Genomic DNA, 19,796 nt, shown 5'->3' with positions numbered 1-19,796 from the left:
AGTATTTGAATGGCAGTGTAATGATAACTCATTTGCTGCTAATTCCTTTTTAAAAGAAAAAACACTTTAGCTGGGTGTGAAGGTACACCGCTATAATTTCAGCACTGGGAAGGCAGAGGTAAAAGCAGAAAATCTCTGAGTTCAAGGCCAACCAGGTCTACCTAGTGAGTTCCAGGCTAGCCAGAACTATAAAGTAAGACCTTGTCCCAAAAGTTAAAAAAAAAAAGAAAATACTTTCTTCTGAATAATTTATAAAATAAGAACATCACACAGCTGACTTCTCTAAAGAGGCCTCAAATCATATGCCTACTCCAAACTCCATCCAGATGTGTCCAACCTGTGCCCTAGGGTCATACATGTCCAGGAATATCTATTAAGGTGGTACAACACATTCATACATGATGACATCCTGTCAAAATGTCAAACCCCTGCTTACAACATCTCTGTGAACTTCTCTGCAGTCAAAATGTCCTCAATGATGGTTTTCCATTTCTTCCGCCTGAATTTGATTAGACTAACTAATTTGCATGTCTGCACTATTTCAGCAGTTCACTGGAACCCCCCCCAGGAACTTGACACCCCCCTGGTTCTTGGCACACTCTAAGAACTGTGTCCTCCTGAGAACCAAGGACCACCAGGCTGTGGATGCACCAACCTGTACCCTGGGGTTCCTGGTAGGCAATGCCATGTCTGCTAGGCTCAGAGTACCCACCCACAGTGTAGCCCACAATGATGGTATGAGCCAGTGTGTGCCCAACAGCAGAATCTGTGGCCACACTGCTGTAGTAGCTGTCAGCTGAGTCTTAGATCCATCCTCTGGGGGGTAGAGATGCTGCTGGAGACTAAGCTTCAATGAAGGCCCTGGCTATCAAAAGAGGTCACGCAGGAACTGTGGACTCGGGTTCCTCATGGAATCCTGCATGCATGCCTGTTCCATAAATGCAAAATTCTCTACCTTACATCCCTGTGGTGTCACCCAGCATCCCTAAGCCATCCTTGCTCTCGTTATAAGATGGCACATGGAAACTAAACCATGAAGGGCAGAGAGCTTCATGGTTCTGTAGGTTCTGTAGCATTGTCCTTGTCTTTGGCTTTCAAGCTAGGTTTCTGAGGGCATGAGAGTACCCTAAAGGCATTTAAGAGGCTTCTAGAAAGGAAATATGGGGTTCTGAGCAGGGTGGGGTAAGGACCATCCTAGATCCAGCAGCAGATGTCAGTTTTGTGGGTACCAAGGACCAATCTAGGGGACCCTTCCATGATGATGCTATGCAGAAGAAAATTCAAAATGGCAGACAGAGCTCCAGAGGCTTTACCCAGCAGCCCATAGAACAAAGCTGTCTTCTTTCTATAAAGAATTGATAACTCCTCAAGATACCTTGGCCAGATCGTCTCCCTGGAGTTGAGGAAGAGGCAGCCTCCCTCCATCATGTGCCAGGCACTCTGGTAACATTCTATTTAATTGAACCATTTCTTCCAAGTCTGGGGGAGGGCAATTTAGTTCAGGAGAGAACATAATTATATCTACTTGCTTTTAAGAAGTACTTTCAAGATTTAAAAGTTAGGAAGCGCTAGAATCAGGATGCTGCCTTGAGATAAGTAAATCATATGATCCTCCCCCCACCTCACCCCACCGTTTTAAATGAGGGTGAAGTCAGAAATAATGACGGAATGTATTGCCGCCAGAGTCGATTTCAGCAGTCATTCCAGCAAATGTTTGCGAGGAGGAAAACGGTCTGCGAAAGCATGAAACACATAACCAGAATCCCCTGTCTCTTGTGTCTCTCTCGAGGAAATGAAATTTTAAATTCCTCCTTGGGAGTTGCTGTGTTCTGGTTCCCAGGAGGCCAGTTTTTGTAACTTGAATACAAAAATGACTATAATCCATAGTAAGGCAACTGATTTAGAAAACCCCAATTTGTCACATTCCAGTTATCAGCTTTTATACTTAAATAGCAATAATTTAAGCCTTACTTGTAAAGTATTCACCGCTAAAGTCTTTAGTTCTTAAATCAAGAAGTTACCTGGAAAATGGCTTACTCTATTAAAAGAATTCCCAGTCCTTTGTCAAAGATGGCTTGCTGTTATTAAAATAAAGAGAAGTCATGACCTTAAGAATATCAAATTCCAAAAATACGTCTAACCTTAGAAAGGACATGTAACATCCACATCCGCAGTGTTTACTGTGGGGCGTTAGTGCTTGAGGGATGAGAGAGACACTGCTTCCCTCTGGCTCACTGAGGACCCTGGAGAGCACGTTCAATCAGCCTGCAATGCTTTTTTCACTTGAGAGATGTCATGGATGGAGTTGGTCTTCAGGTAGAAAAGCGATCTGCCTGGCGGGCGTGGTGAGACCCCGACAGATGCCCAGGTCTGATCTTTCTGTGCTGAGCAAATAAACAGAATGAGCCAGATCCATGCCTCAGCATCCAAACCACAGAACATTTGAATTCCACAGGTCTTTGAGTTCACCTAGGTCCCCCACCCTCATTTTATCAAAGGGAAGACCAGAACAAGATATGTGCCGTGACGTACTTAGGGTAAGGATGATTGGGACGGGATTGCAGAGTGCCACCAAACGAGTGTGGTGGCTCTGAGCAGGTTGTAGGATTCAGCCTGTCAGGGTTATTCACTGTGATGGGGCAAGGGAGTCTCATGTGAAACCCGGTCACCACCCCTGAACACAGTGTCTGACTCCAGCCACGGGCTCTGCCTTTGTAATCTGTCATCACAGTGCCTCCTCCTCCTCTTCGTGACGCTGTTTTGCCCCTAAGAGCTGAAATGCCAGTCAAGAGGCCTTCCTCTCAGTGACTTGGAGAGGGTCAGTATTTCTGCACCAACAGAACAGAACAAAGGAGAAAAATCTTTAAGTCAGCCCCTCTTCTCTGGTACACAGAGTAGCTGCAACTGTGATGATCAACTTCAGTTATGAGATTCCAAGCCCCCCGTGGCCAAATCACCAGCTTTTCTATTTTGGAAGGGAAACGTCTCAGTAATTCTTCAACCCCAAGGCTGTCCTTATCGTCCAAGCGAGGAACTGGACTTGGACCCAAATGTAGGAAGAGTCAAGGACCTGCATTAAAACAAGTCACTTTTAACCTAGAGTACAACCCACACTGATCACCATGGGGCACAAACCCACAAGCAGACACCCACTCGGAAACCCCCTTTAGAACCAGTGTCCACCGCAGTCCTTGGTCACACATCTGTATCTCTCTCTTCTCTCTCTCTTCTTCCTTCTCATCTCCTATAAGCTACAACACGGGAATGGATCTGCACTGTAGAAGGTAGATTGGCAAATAGAGTGGTCTAGATGGCTGTGTCCCCAGGGGTTTGTGTGTTCAGGCTTGGTCCCTAGTACTGCTGAGATTTGTAGTGGGAAGCCATAGGATGTGTTGCCCTCCATAAGAAATTAGTTTTCTTCTCATGAGACCCTAGTTAGCTCTCATGAGAGAATTACTATTGAAGAAAAAACAAAACAAGATCACGGTCTTAATCCCAGCAGTCAGGAGGTAGAGGCAGGCAGATCTCGGAGTTCGAGGCTACCCTGGTCTACAAAGTGAGTTCCAGGACAACCAAGGCTACACTGAGAAACTCTGTCTCAAACAAAAAAGCAAGATGGCCACCATCCTCGCTTCTGTTTCCTGTCTTGCCACACGATCGCTCCCTCTCTCTTACACCTGCTCCCGCAATAATAACATCCGGCATCACATGCTGCAGGGCAGAAGAGCCCTCCGCAAAGTTGTTCCAAGTAGTCAGGGTTCTCCAGAGAGACAGACTGACAGAATAAATACATCTTGCAATGTGTTATTAGATTGGCTTACAGGATACTGCCCCGGGTCGTTCAACACTGGCCGTTTACATGCTGAAGAGATAAGAACACACAGAGCCGGTTACCTCAGAAGTCCCACTTTGGTACTAAATGCCCAGAAGATTCAGTGTTTTCACACTGGACTGGTAAGAAGCTAGTGTCAGCAACTAGTGACAACACCAATAACAGGGGGAGGGGGAACACAGACCACCAGCAAGGAGTGACGGCAAGAGAGAGCTCTCCGGAAAGGCCCTGGAACATACCTATTCGATGCAAACCTGTGGCACCATATAAGGAGCCAGCCAAGCATGATGAAGGCCTTGGTGGCAAGGCAGGTAGCCTTGTCCTCTGCCAAGAAGATCCCTGGGGGCTCTTATTCACTATCCACGTCATCCTTTTGTTTTAACATTTATGGACAATTATTCCAGGTCAGTGTAAACATTGCCAATCCTTCTTCCAGATGATTAAACTGTCTGCAACTCAGGCCAGTAGGTAAAAGCTGGATGGGGCAGCGTGACCCCTGAATTTAGGGTTTCTTACAGGAGCATGAGCGACTTATCAGTGGCTATACCAGTAAAGAAAACATCTCTTCTTCCCCAGCAACCATTAATTGTATTTATTTGGGGAGGGATGGGGCCTCGTGAGCCTTTCCCCACTCTGTGACAGAATGCTAAGGGGCCTAGCCTTGTGCGGCCCTTGCACTGAGAATCAGGGATGCTAAGGTTTCAAGAGCATAATGACCACATCTTGCTGAGTGTGGTGTGTGTGTGTGTGTGTGTGTGTGTGTGTGTGTATCAACCATGGGTGTTGTTCCTTGGGGTTATCCACTACTGGTTTTTAGACAGGGTCTCTAATTGACCTGGAAATCACCAGGTAGGACAGCTGGCCTGGCAAGGGTGCCTCAGGGATCTACCTGTGTCCACCTCTCCAGTGCTGGGATTACAGTTACATGCCGCTCCCGGCTCTTTAATGCATGGGTTCTGGGTTAATACATGGGTTCTGGGTTTGAGCTCAGGCCCTGCACTTTCTCCGCAGCACTATTTCCCAAGTCTTCAGTGCTCAGCTGCCCACGGTGCCGCCGCTCTTACCATTTTCTGTTACTTTGACTAATTGAAGAGATAGCTGTGATCTAGGAAGCCCAGCAGGTGACCAAAAGTCTTAACGATTTCTTCCTTAATTTAGAACTCCTCTAAAATCAAATCAACAGATGGAATTCAGAAACGCTCAATTCTTGGAACAAGTCCCTTGAGTCGATAAAAGCCTTGTTCGTTGGGGAGAAGTCAATTCCCCCAGCTTCTCAGTGTCCACTGCACTGTACACAAAGGTGCCGAGGTCACACTGCCTGGAGTGAGGCTTCATCGGACCCCCTCTGATGAGAGAACTCTATGCTTGCACTTACTCCTTGTCCTATCATGGTTTCTCTTGTGAACAGCTCATTTGTCCTAGCCTTGATGTGGGCTCTCAGAGGTCAAGGGTCACCATTTTCCCTAGATCAACTGTGCCTGCTTACAGGAGACCGTCACATGCAGCTTGGTGACAGTTACCTTCCCTAGAGAAGGAGAGGTGGAGTGGATTAGTGGACCTTGTCTGAGAGGCCGCCGCTTCCTCTCAGCCACTTGTGTGCAATTCCGCCCTAGTTGCATATGGCCTCGGAGTCTCAGAAGATACTCCAGTGGCTAGGCTGGAGAAGGTGAATTGAGGACTCCATTGATGTGGCTACGGGAAGACCACCACCCAGGCTGGGGGAGGACTTTCCACTCTAGTGTAAGCAACCCCTCACCCTGTGTGCTTTAGGTAAGCCCAGAAAACTTTCTATTTCCCCTGGGATGAAGTTCAGTGGGATCATAACCCGGTTTGTCACTGGGACTTTCTAAGCAGGATCATATTTTGATTTGTCCCTGGGACCTCATAAGCAAGAAATAGACATTGTTTACTTCTTATAAGGAGCTCACGAGGAGCTTATCTGAGTCATCTTAGATGGCTGTCTTAATTCATTCTGAATGCTGTAACAAATGCCCCAGGCTGGCTTCTAAACGGAGAAATAGATTGTTCACAGTTCTGGAAGTTCAAAGTCAAGTCTCTCATAGAATCTTTGCTGTGTTCTCACATGGCAGAAAGGGTGACATTCTCCGGGGTGTCTTCTGTTGGAGTTGCTGTTGTCTAGGCCTGGCTGCCTTTGAACTCCGTGTTATCTAAGATATTTGGTCTTCCTGCATGCTGGATTGCAGGAACCTGTTACCATGCCTAGTTTATCAGACAAGCACCCTACCAACTAAGTCACATCTCCAGCCCCCAAGGTATCATTTTCAAGGACTCGGATGCCCTCCCAGAAGGTCCTGCCCCCGTAGGCTAACTACCTCACAAAGGTTCATCTTCTAAAACCATCACCTTGTGGGTGAAGATCAGCAGGGGAATTTGGGGTGATAAACCATTCCTATCATAGCAGGGACCTGGACACATAATGCGTGGGCTCAGCCATCTGCTTTCTGTCTTCCACAGGAAGCAGTCACAAGCTCCCCTGGTCCAGGGACTCCACTGAATCCATCAGAGTGGCACCAAGTTCCTATGACCATTGGGAGCTAATTGCCTGACACACTGCTGACTCGGTGGTGGTGTTCTTTTGCACTGCATAGAACACAATGTTATTTGAAACCTACTTGTTAAACTCAGTGCACTTAACTCATCAAACTCAGGTTTCTACAGCCCTAACCACCTCATCTGAGCTTGGGATACAAATGAATATCCTAACCAGAAAGAGAGCAACACATTGCTTTACATGATGGAGATACATAAGATCCTCCACTGCGAGGTGACTGAGGGGGCTTGGGTTTTAAAAGCAAGGAGAGATGATATCCTGATTTTTTTTCTCCACCATTAAGGATCCTAGCCCTCAAAATCTCCAGTCCATTGTTCCCTGCCCCTCATTCCTTCCCTACCCTTATCCCATCTATTTCTCTGTATCCTATTTTTGTAGAAGCAAAACTCAATGTTTTCCTTCATTATCTTGACTTGAGGTCTTTAGTTTCCCAATTAGACATAGCAGAGAACCATGCATGCTGAGAACTGTGACTGTAGTTGGATAATTGAATAGTTATGAATGCATAGATCAGGTGCCTGGGAAAAGTGGTCCCTTCATTACCATGAGCTCATAACCCCCGAAGGCCACACATCCAAAGATCTGATATAACCATTTCCCAGGGGAACCTATGACAGGCAGCCACTGGTTGACCCATAGCAACAAGAAAAGTGACTGGCTTTCGGGATTTACAAGAAAAGGATGATGGCTTTCTCATTGTGATGGGCACAATGAGAGAGCTGAACTTGAAAATGAAGGAAAATGTATGAGAACCAGAGTTTAGATCCTCAGAGTTCATGAAAAGGTCAGGTAGGCATGGCAACTGCCTGTGATCCCAGCACTCAGGAGGGGAGACTGGGCATCCCCAGGGCAAGCTGACCAGCTAAACTGGCAGCAATCAGTGAGCTCCGCTTTCCGTCAAAGACCCTGCCTTAATAACTCAAGTGGGATGCAGTTTAGGAAGATACCCAATATCAACTTCTGGTCCCCAACTGCACATAAACAGACATGCACGTGCGCACACATACCACATACATGCACATACAAGCAAGAGAAGGAAGAAAAGGACTGCCATTACTATTTGTATGTACCATCTGCCTGTGCAATGCCTCCTTGGTTTCAAGGACCCTCTGTGTAATCTTTCTAGAACCCTAGGTCTTAGGTGGGTACTCCTCGCAGCAGCTGCTACAGAGCCCTGTACCACTTCCAAGCCCAGTACTTAACATACACTATACCAATTGTCTTGCACAACCAGAGATTCAGGGAGACAGGAGCTCTGGTTTTATCCTCAGTCCTATGTTTGTAAAATGAATGAATTTTTTGAGTCTGCATAAGCCTTTATTTTTGTAGGAGTCTTTGTATCTCTGAGCAAGGTCTGTTGATTGTGGCTGCTCATGTTCTTTAGTGTTCAAGGGACATCCAACAAAAGGAGGGCAGGAGGCTGAAACCTAGGCATATCCTCGTCTCTAAGCCTTTTTTCTTCTGGCAAGATCCACTCAGAGAAGAGGAGCCTTTTCCTGCCTTGCACAATAGCACCATATGGGTTTGTGGCAGGCAGCTCTATGCCGAACAACAACCTTCCAGTGGAGATGGGGGTTCTCTGCTTTCTGAGAAAGGTTGGGGCTAGGGGATTTTAAAACACTGTTTTTTTCCAGCCCTTCAGCAGCCTGCAAGCCCATACACCAACCCCGCTCTCAGTCAAGCTCTCGCTCACTCTTGTCTCCTCTGCTTTTTGTCTTCGTCAGGGTTTGGGATGACAACACCAGCCACAATAGGAGGGAAGATCTTTCTGATCTTCTACGGTCTCGTTGGATGTGCAAGCACCATCCTCTTCTTCAACCTCTTCCTAGAGCGGCTGATCACAGTCATCGCCTACGTCATGAGATCCTGTCACCAACAGCAGCTGCAGAGACGTGGGGTAGTGACCCAGGACAACATGAAGGCCCCTGAGAAGCGTGAGGTCGACAGCCTGGCCGGCTGGAAGCCCTCTGTGTACTATGTCATGCTGATCCTATGCCTGGCATCCGTGGTCATCTCTTGCGGAGCCTCGGCTCTGTACGCCACCATGGAAGGCTGGAGCTACTTTGACTCTCTCTACTTCTGTTTCGTCGCTTTCAGCACCATTGGCTTTGGGGACCTGGTCAGCAGCCAGAATGCTCAGTATGAGAGCCAAGGACTCTACCGATTTGCCAACTTCTTCTTCATCCTCACAGGCGTCTGCTGCATCTACTCCTTGTTTAATGTCATCTCCATCCTGATCAAGCAGACTGTGAACTGGATCCTGAGGAAGCTGGATAGTGGGTACTTCCCACAATGTCAAAGAGGACTCCTGCGGTCCAGGAGGAATACGGTGATGCCCGGCAACATCCGGAACAGGGGCAACATCTCCATAGAGACGGATGGGATGATGGAGAGTGACACGGACGGGCGACGTCTCTCGGGGGAGATGATCTCCATGAAGGACACCAACAAGGTCTCATTGGCTATCCTGCAGAAGCAGCTGTCCGAGATGGCCAATGGTGGACCCCACCAGTCCAATGCATCCTTCAGGGATGATGAGTTCTCGGGGGGTGTGGGGGCCTTTGCAGTGATGAATAACAGGTTGGCAGAGACAAGCGGAGATACGTAGGAACCAGGAGTAGCTACTAGATGAAGAGACCCAGGGACAGGTGGAGGACAAGACACTGTCAAGCCCCCAGTGAGCTGAGCTGTGTGCCTGGCTGTTGCTATTCGCTTCTCAAGTCCAGCTTTTGAAATCTGATCTTGACCTCAGGCAACAGCAACCTCTCAAGGTTAGGGACTGGAGCCTCCTTGCTCTTCTTTTACTCTTGAATTCCAAGTTTTATAATGCTGAGGTCCTCACCATCCCCCAGAGTTTTAATTGTCTGCAGGAGAAGGGTTTCCCTTCAGCTTTAATTTCCCCATGATGGGATATCACTTGGGAAGGAAAGCCCTGAAGAGCCTAATTCTAGCCTGGAACTGTGAATGGCTGAATTCAGCACTTCACCAACCCCCATCTGGGCCTCCCACGCATATTTGTTGTTGGTTCCATAGATGGGAAAAAGCATCAAGTCTTCTCTTTATACCCGCTTCTCGGTTTAGGAGTCTTTTGTTTATTGTTTTCTTTTGTTTGTTTTGTTTCCTGTTTGGCTAATGTATCTTTGGGAATCTTATGTAATAAGAAAATGAATTCATCTTCAAGACATTAAGCCGCAGTAGGGTGACAGCAGGGAGTCAAGGGAGGAAAGCAGCTCCCTGTGTAACTAAAGCCCTCAGCTTACTTAATGTGTTCTCTTTGAATGACTACACAGACTATCATTTTACCAGGGCTTCGAGCCTGTTGTAGAGGCAACTGACTATTTATTAGAACTGAAATTTTAATAAATTCTCATTTTGTTAACTAAGAGGCCATGAGTAATCATTGTGGACAGCGGAAAGGAAGCCAGAAATATGAGCCTCATCTTGGAGTCTGGGCTGGAGCAGCAACAATCTAGGTCACATAATGAAGTGTGGCTTTCTTGTCTCATACATTGTAGGGCTGGTTTCTGGGGCTGTACCAAGGCCAGTGATGCAAACCTCTCAGGCCATGGGATATCTGTCCTGGGAATAGAGGTTGCTGGCCTTCATAAATGCAAGAGAGAACCTGTAAAGAGCTTCAGGGGTTATTTTTTTGCAAGATTAGAGTGGGTACACACAGCTCTTTCAGAAGCGATTAGGTGAACCAGAAAAGAAGACAGTTGAAAACCAGACTGTCAAGAAAAGGGCGAACCGAGCCTGGGAGCTGTGCAGACCCCTGGGCGCCATCTTGTTCCACCTCCTTGACTTTACAAAGGAAGCAGTAGGTAACTCAGGGAATGGTTCCTTGGGGAATGGTAACTCAGGCCTAGCTGGCTGCAGTTGGAAGAAGCACTTGGGTCTCCTGATGAAAGTGGGTCCCTTGGCCCCTCTTCCTCCCAACTTTGAATTGTTTTCCTGCCTACAGAGAGGCCTTTTCTCTTTCTTCCCGCTTGTATCTGTATCGCTCTTTAATATCTTGGCAGGTACCTGTCACCAGGAAGCAAGCTGCCCCTGAGCTCTGTGCCACCAGCCACTGGGTGCTGCTCCTTAGCAGTTTATTGGTGTCCGTATCTGTGGTGCAAGAACGAGCATAGCGCAGGTCTTTGCTTCTCTGTGTTGGCCCCTAGAAACTACGGCCGTGTACCAGGAGGCCCACCGTAATCACGGCTCATCTTCCAAGAGGGTCCACTTTGAAAGAGGATGCTTACAGTATTGTTCTATCACAACTCATGGATTCCTGTAAGTGGGCTCCAACACCGGCGTAAGCTTTTCAGCCATGTTTGCTTATTTGTTGAGACAGGTTCTTGCTTCGTGGCCCCAGCTGGCCATGAACTGATGATCTTCCTGTCGCAGCCTCTCAGATGCCAGGATTACAGGTGTGAGCCTCCGTGCCCAAGTCAGATAAAGCTTAGGAAAATTGAACTTGGGCTTCCTAAACTTCCTCTCTGAGTATCAGAGAATGAGCTTGCTTTTTGTCTGGGCTGAGGATTCCCTCATGGGAATCCTGGAAAATTAATGTTAGAAGAAAAGTGGAGGGGAGGGGAGAGGAGGGGAGGGTTGGGGAGGGTTGGGGAAGGTTGGGGAGGGGAGGGAAGGAGAGGAGAGGGGAAGGGAGGGGAGGGGAGGGGAGGGGAGGGGAAGAGAGGAGAGGAGAGGAGAGGAGAGCTTTTAGCCAGTAATCATGGGAGCGAGTCCACGAGGCTCCTGATGGAGTGGCAGGGACACAGAGCAAGGAAGCAAACTTGCTTCCAGGTGACAACAACCATGGTTTTCTTTACAGTTTCCTCCTCTGGTCACCTCTGTTCCCACCCAGCATGTCTTCTGCTTTCCTTGGCCGTTTTCTCGACTCTTCCCTCAGGCTGTTACCCTGTGATCTCAGGGAGTTATGCCCCCCTAGAAGCCTTTGGCTGAGAGAAAAAGTGCTATTCCCAGAAGGCATTGCAAGTGGCCCAGGATCCTGTGTCAGGGTTTAGGGTTCCCCCACCAATGATGATCTCAGGCTTTGTCTAGAGGGTCCTGGGTTCTCTGAGACCCAGGAGTGTGACCCAGCACCCCTGCCTGTTTCTCTTGGGAGCGTCATTCCACGTGGCTTGCCTGAACCGTGGCAGGACCCATGCTTCCGTCTCCTCGGCATTCTCGTCAACTCAGCTTATAATTCGTTCTGTTTTTCAGAGAGACTGTCATACCAAATGAAAGCCTGTAAGCACTTGCTATAATTAGGAAATCCAGAAACGAGGGGAAATGAAGGAAAGCTCAGACTGTGTTATTTAGTTCTATCCAGATCCTGTATCCTAGCAAAGGCTCGAAGCCTGAAGGATTTTCTCTGTTGAAAATAAAAATGGGGAATAGGTGGCTGCGGTGGTACCGCTGAGGTGAGAGGATCCAGAGGCCAAGGCCATCTTTGGCTGGGTCGTAAGTTCCAGGACAGCCGACACCACATGAGACCCTGTCCCAAAACAAAAGGCAGTGAGATAGCTCAGGGGGTAAAAGCTTGCTGCCAAGCCTGACAACCTGTGTGCAATCCCCGAGACCCATACGGTAGAAGTCAAACACTGGCTCCAAGTGGTCCTCTGACCTCCACGCCACACTCACCCACGTACAAGCACACACTTGCACCAAAAGAAAACCCTCTGTCATTTCCCATTTTTAAGCGACAACAGACAACGTATCAGGAGGTGGTAAGGCACACCTGCATCAGGCTTGTTCTACGATGAAGCCAAGGGGACCAGAAGGGAGCTGGGAAGGAAGTGACCCTCACCTTGTGATTCTGCGTGAATGTCCTACCTGAAGGCCGCTAACGTCATCTCACACTCTGTCCGTACCCCTTGGTGTCCGCATCCGGAACAACACACAGATAACAAAGTACTGTTTCTGAGGTCAGGCCAACGTGTGAACAGCAGCTCTGTGTACGAGCCAGCCACTTACTTCACTGAACCCCATCTCTGTGGAAATGCCAGGAAGGCTAGCTTCCTCTGCAAGCTGGTGGGAGGATCCAATTAGGTGACGGCCGGGGAAGGCATTGGGATCCTCAGGAACTATATGGGCAGTGGCCTGCTTGTTTTCAGGAGAGGAGGCACATTACATTCAGCCAGGGAAGACTGGGCATGGTTCCAGCACTTGGCACTCATTGCTTGCTATAGCATTTAAATCAGGCGTTCTCGACCTCTAGGTTGAGACCCCTTGGGGGTCGAATGGCCGTTTCTTGGGGGGTCGCCTAAGACCATCAGAAAGCACAGATGTTGACATTATGGTTCATAACATTAGCAAAACTGCAGTTACGAAGTAGCAGGGAAAATAATTTTGTGCTGGTGGTCACCACAGCATGAAGAACTGTATTAGAGAGTCAGAGCATCAGGAAGGCTGAGAGTGATTACACGATTGTGCTTCCTCTGTTGTTCAATGGTATTACTTTAGGTTACCACCTCCATCCCACCACCCCCAAATCCCTGTGTCTAGTCCAAGGAGCTTTCTTTTATCTGCTGACCTCGTCAGACCGTTTGATATAATACAATGCTTTAAAAACAATCTCAATCTCTCTCTCTCTCTCTCTCTCTCTCTCTCTCCCTCTCTCTCTCTCTCTCTCTCTCTCTCTCTCCCTCCCTCCCTCTCTCTCTCTCTCTCTCTCTCTCTCTCTCTCTCTCTCATACACACACACACACACACACACACACACACACACACACAATTTTAAGATCTTGAAGCTTACTCATTCATATTTGTAATATTTTGACGTTCATACTGTGGAGGGCCGGACCACATTCTCCATTGCTTCTAGGAACGAAGGTAGAGATTGACCTCTGTGACCCCAAGGTGTGACGGTACACGCCTTTAGTCCTGATGCCTGGGCGGCAGAGGCAGATTAACCTCTGCAACCTCAAGGCGTGGTAGTACACGCCTTTGGTCCCGATGCCTGGAAGACAGAGACAGACAGACCTCTGTGAGTTCAAGGTGATGTAGCACACGCCTTTAATCCCAGCACACGTGCTTGGTAACTCTCTACCGCTGCGTCCCTGCCTACTTCCGAGGCATCACCTGGGATAATGGGCAGCGGACCAATCCAAGAGTGACACGTCAGAAGCAAGGACTGTTTCCTTTATAAGGGCTGGGTTCCCCTCATTCTGGGTCTCCGCCATGTTGGCTGATGCTCGCTCTCCCAAGGGGCATTAAAGCTTTACTGCAGAAGTATCCTAAGTGCCCCGCGTCGTTCTTGCTGGCGAGAAGGTAGCGCGGGACATCATACCATACTGTGGAGTAGGAGGTACTTATTTTCAAATTCTCTTTAGCCTTTTCTGAAATACAGAGAGTAATGAGCCCGCTCTATGGGCCAGTTAGCCGAGGTTTGGGTTGACAGGGGTTTGAGAATATGCCTGGAAATTATTTACTTCTGTGTTCTGATGGCGATTCTCTATTGCTCTAAGTCTACTTACAGATATTAGTTACAGTTCTTCTACACAGAAATGGTTCTCCTCCCATCTTGAATTATTTTCAAATGGTTGGGAAGTTTCTGTAACATTCCTTTTGGGGCACCTTTGATGGCAGTGAATTAATTCAGTTATGTTCTGTCTGATGAAAGTCTTTGCTTCGCCTCCTCTTTCTGTATTTGTGTGTGAGTTTCTGTGTGAGTGTGTGTGTTCACATGTGTAGGTACATGTATGTGGATGTTTGTACATACAGAAGCCAGAGACTCTAATTGTTCTCCACCTATATATGGAAGCTGTGTCTCTCACTTGAACCCAGAGCTCACATATATGGTTAGTTCGGCTACTGAACTTGTTCCAAGCATGGTCTTTCTCTACCTCCTAAGCACTAGGTGTCAGGTGGGCCACATTCCTGCCCAGCATTTCTGTGCATGCTGGTGACCCATACTCCAGCTGTCACCCTTGCACACAGTCCTTTACCCGCTACACCGTCTCCTCGGCCCTCTCCTCTACTTTTGGAAATAATCCTGACTGACAGAAGTCTATGCTGCCAAGTTTTAGAAAATAATTTAGCCCTTCAGATATGACCACACGGCTGTCTTCTGGTTTGTGCGGTACCTAATAAGACTGTTGCTATAGTCTTTTTCCTAATTCTTGAGAATTTAGTGTTCCTTTTGACTCTAGCTGGTTTTTTTATATTTTCTCTTTGTGTTTTTTATCCTACACTTTGTCTATGGTGTGTGTGTGAGAGAGACACAAGATTAGTAATAAGCACAGGCAAGATCCGTCAATGAATATTAAAATTAACGATATAAAAGTTTAAGCAAAAATAGTGTATTTGCAATCTCAAGGAGTGGCTATTAAAGAATTTGGTAGTTAGGGCTGGAACTATAATTCAAACATAGAATTATATGATTACCTAGCACATGTGAGGCCCAGCTTTAACCTCCAGCAATGCCAGAAAATGATAACCATTTGTTAGTTATAAAAACAATGACCACAGAGGTACATTCTGGCAGACACCTCGTTGCTCAAGAGAACAAAGCTAACCTCACGGTGGGACGTGTGGCGTCTGTGTTATCTGACACACACACTGAACAGAGAGCCCTGTGTTCGCAGTGGCCCGCCACCACCATCTGACCACAAGCGAACATCAGCGGAAGCCACACTGAAGAGCATCCTGTGCGGTAACTGATCGGGACTCTTCAGGCTCGGCGTCATGGAGACCGATGAGCTATGTGGAGAACGCACAATGGTGTCGTTTGTATTGGCCCTGGAACTAACACAGTTTAGGGTCCTGGGCTGGGTCATGGAGTATGAAGGGAACACTAAAAGGAGAATGAAGTCCAATAAATGGCGTGGTCTTGTTAAAAGCATTGCCCCATGCTTGAAGCCTTAGTCTGAATGAGAGTTCTGTGGTTATGTAACATGTTCGCTCCCATAAGGGGAAGTTGGGTAACAAGTATACGGGAACACTCAGCGCTATTTTTACAGCTTGCATATAAGTCTAAAATTATCTCAAAGTAAAAGAATTAAGGAGAAACAAAACAAGGCTTCCTGCAGCTGGCACAGCCAGGCACACCTGGACTGGGGTGTGACTGGAACTCACAGCTGAGACTCAAGTTCACACTCATGTCCTCTGCAGGTGGGGCCACCAGCTTGAAGTCAAGTCTGGGGTGAGGGGCGGGTTCTCAGGCCAGAGGCGGCAGCATCGGTGACCAAAGCTCGTTACAGATGCAAAGTCTCAAGTCTCAGATTCCAGGAAGAAACTCCAAGTTCCAGTGTCAGCAAGCCCTGAAGGCAAGCCTTCAGTTGGCTAAAATTGGGAAGTCACTGGTTAAAATAAATCTAATTTTTGTAAATGATGCTTTTTTTGGATGTACTTTTCCTGTGTGGGGGATATTGTTTTGAATTTATTGGGAGTGTTCTGTTTTGTTTTGGGGCAGGAGGGTCAGGAGTTCAAGGCCAGCCTCAGCTATATATTTTAAGGCTAGCCTAGACTTCATGAGACCTTGTGTCAACACAGAGAGAGGGAGAGAGAAACAGGCAGAGAGAGAGAGAGAGAACTGTAAATTAAATAATAAATAATTCCTACCTTATTAGCCATGTGTTAAGAAGGCAGACATGGCCCCCATTGTATCATGGGCACAGACTTCTCCTCTCACAGGCCAGTACCATCCCACTGTCTCTAGGCAGACTAAGGGTCTAATTGTTGTTGAAAATGTCCACCTAAAAGGAGACAACTGTGGAGTGACGCCCAGCCCTGAGAACCAGCCTCCACCAAAATTCTAAAGGTATCACTGTCTCTGAGTCCCCCTTTCAGCCTTCTAGAACTTTCTCTCATCTCTTTACCAACCTCCTCCGTTAACAGGGTCCTCTTTGGCCTGCGAGGGTCCTGACTCTCCGTGCCCTAGGCCACCTGCTCACTCGTCGACAGACTTGTCATGCTTTATCCATTTCTGTCCCAGACTTCTGGTAGAATATTCTTCTTTGCTAGCTTAGGGCCCTGTTTTTGGTTTGTTTTTTTTTAATCTACAAGCTCTTTGAAGGTTATAACTTGGCTTTATCTCTCTCCTGCTGGCCCATGTAGGGATCAATAATAGTCTTTTATTCACCCTTGGAAGAAAAGATCTAAGGGACCCAGACTAGAATTTTAGAAGCCACAGTTATTATCTTTCTCAGTATTTATTGTACTTTAAGACAAAACTGCGTAGAGACAGGAAAATAAAAAGCCCTATTCCATCAAGCAATGTGCTTCTGGACATCAGTCCTGCCAGACAGAAAGAAACGAGCCCCTGGCACCTGGACAAAGGGAAGAAAAAAGCTTTCCGGTCACCCTATCAAAAGTAATCTACAGATTCAGTGCAATCCCCATCAAAATTCCAGTACTATCCTTCACAGAAATTGAAAGGAAAATGTTTAACTCCATATGTAAACACAAAAACCCCAGTATAGCTTAAACAATCTTGAATAATAAAAGAACTGCTAGAGGCAGCATTATCCCTGACCTCAAACTGTACTACAGAGCTACAGTAATGAAAACAGCATGGCATTGGCATACAACCAGAAACAATTGAATGAAACTGAATTGAATATCCAGACATAAGTTCACACACTATTTTTGACATCTGATTTTTGACTAAAAAGCCAGAAATACACACTGGGTGGGGGAGAGACAGAATCTTCAACAAATGCTGTTCAAACTGAATGGCTGCATGAAGAAGAAGGCAAATAGATCTGTATTCGTTATCCTGCATGAGACTCTACTCCATACAGATCCAGGACCTCAACCTAAGATCAGATAGACTGATAGAAAAGAAAGTGGAGAATGGCTTTGAACTCATCAGCAAGACTTTCTGAACAGAACACTGTTAGCACAGGCACTAAGAGCAATTATTAATAAATAGAACTTCATGAAACTGAAAATCTTCTGTAAGGCAAAAGACACCATCATTTAGACAAAGTGGCAACCTACAGAATGGGAAAATATGCTTAGCAACTAAATATTCAATAAAGGACGAGTATCTAAAATATATAAAGAATTCAAGGAAACAAAAAACTCAGTTAAAAAGGGAGTAGAGATTCCATTTAGAATAGATTTCTCAAAAGAGGAAACACAAATGGCTGAGAAGCACTTAAAAGAAATGTTCAACATCCTTAACCGTCAGAGAAATGCAAACCAAAAATACTTTGAGATTTCATCTTATATCAGTTAGAATGGACAAGGTCAATAAAACAAATGACAGCTCATGCTGGCAAGGACATGGAGGTAAGGGGAACCCTCATTCACTGCTGATGGAAGTACAAACTTATACAGGCATTGTAGAAATAAGTGTGGCAGTTCCACAGAAAGCTGGAAACAAGTCTACCTCAAGATCCAGCTGGTGTAGGAAGTCTTTCTGTATATGTGTTACTTTTATTGGTTAATGAATAAAGAAGCTGCCTTGGCCTGTGATAGGGCAGAGTAGAGCTAGGTGGGGGAGGTGGGACTAAACTGAATTTTGGGAAAAAGAAGGTGGAGTCATAAGATGCCATGTAGCCACCAGAGGGGAAAGACGTGAACTGCCAGCTGGAACCTTGCCAGTAGGCCACAAACCTCATGGTAAAATATAAAATAATGGAAACGGGTTAATTCTGGATGTAAGAGCTAGCTAGCAATACACTTAAGCTATTAGCCAAGCAGCATTTTAATTAATATAGTTTCTGAATGGTTACTTCAGGGCTGAGCAGTGGGAATGAACTAACAGCCCTCCTACAACATCCAGCTATACCAATCTTGGGCATATAACCAAAGGACTCTCTACATCCTACTAAGGAGACTCTTGCTCATCTATTTTCATTGCTGCTCTATTCATAAGAGCCAGAAATTGAAAACAGCTTAGATATTCATCATTGGCTGACTGGATAAAGAAAATGTGGCACATTTATTTACACAGTGGAATATTACTCGGATGGTTTTTTTTAAAAAAGTCCTGAAATCATGAAATTCACAGGTAAGTAATTGGAGCTAGAAAAAAAATCATCCTGAGTGAAATAACTCAGATCCCAAAAAAACAAATATGGTATGTATTTACTCATGTGGGTGTTAGCTGTTCGGGCTTCAATAAGGAAGCTCATATAGCTACTACAGGTGTACTATATAGAGTAAAGGACTCGTTGGGAGGGAAAGGTCTCCCTAGAAAGAAGAAATAGAGAGTTAAGGATGGGTAGTATCAGATGGGAAGAGAAGAGAGGAGGCGGGAAAGGAAGAGAGTACAGGGAAGAACAGCTAAAACTGTCCTTGTAGGGTTATATAGAAACCTAGTACAGTAAAGCTCTTTCAAATAGACGCATGTATGGAAGAAATCTAAACTGAAGTCAACAAACAAGGAAAGAGACAGATTCCAAACTAGACATCTCTCATCACCAAATGAAGCTTCCAGATATAACCAGGAATGGGTTATACTGAATTGAGTTGTTGGCTAAAAGGGTCCCGTGGGAACCCCCAAATAACCCAGGCTATTGCCAAAGCTATTGGTTGCTCTCTATAAATTAATGGTAAGGTCATATTGCTGAAGACAGCACCTACATCACTGAACACAGAGAACTCAAATAGGTGCCTACCTAGAGCCTTCATCCCTACTAACTGGTGTTCATGATATTGAAAGGTACTCTGCATACTACCAGAGGATAAAGTCAAACACCAACCCAGCTGCAAACCTGTGGTCTACCATGGTGACCAACCTGCAAGATACACTGGTGCAAACACTGGCACAAAAGTTTTGGGAGTAACCAACCCACTGTCTGACTGCAGTAACCAACCACTGTCTGACTGCAGTAACCAACCACTGTCTGACTGGAGTAACCAACCACTGTCTGACTGGAGTAACCAACCACTGTCTGACTGGAGTAACCAACCACTGTCTGACTAGAGTAACCAACCCACTGCCTGACTTGAGTAACCAACCCACTGTCTGACTGAAGTAACCAACCACTGTCTGACTGAAGCAACCAACCACTGTCTGACTGGGGTAATCAACCATTGTCTGACTGGAGTAACCAACCCACTGTTTGACTGAGGTAATCAACCACTGCCTGACTGGGGTAACCAACCACTGTCTGACTGGAATAACCAACAATTGTCTGACTGGAGTAATCAACCACTGTCTGACTGGGGTAACCAACCACTGTCTGACTGGAGTAACCAACCACAGTCTGATTGGAGTAACCAACACTCTGTCTGACTAAAGTAACCAACCCACTGTTTGATTACAGTTAAGGCCCACTCTATGAGATGAAACCCATTCCCAACACTGTCTGGGTGACCAAAAGACTAAAACTAGATAGACCATAGACCTAAGGGAAAACCAACTACTACTCTGCAAAAGGAACAAAGCAACACATACATCCTAATGACATTTTGCCATACTCGTAGATCAGGGTCTTACTTGGCCTTGAG

At 46.4% G+C, this 19,796-nt stretch overlaps 1 protein-coding gene across 1 annotated transcript in view; it reads left to right on the top strand.

The window, feature by feature from the left end:
- The window catches only part of Kcnk13 (potassium two pore domain channel subfamily K member 13), a 104,253-nt gene extending 94,466 nt beyond the window's left edge, over positions 1-9,787 (top strand). The window contains exon 2 of the mRNA XM_048449425.3: positions 8,129-9,787. Within this exon, the coding sequence (XP_048305382.3) occupies positions 8,129-9,012 (884 nt within the window). The 3' untranslated portion in view covers positions 9,013-9,787. The remainder of the gene's footprint in view (positions 1-8,128) is intronic.
- Positions 9,788-19,796: the final 10,009 nt, after the last annotated feature.

Source organism: Myodes glareolus, chromosome 11 (genome assembly GCF_982192425.1).
Source record: "Myodes glareolus chromosome 11, mMyoGla1.1, whole genome shotgun sequence".
In the NCBI taxonomy this organism is placed as follows: domain Eukaryota; kingdom Metazoa; phylum Chordata; class Mammalia; order Rodentia; family Cricetidae; genus Myodes; species Myodes glareolus.
The sequence above is the reverse complement of the archived record's forward strand: the minus strand, read 5'-3'. Positions and strand labels throughout refer to the sequence as shown.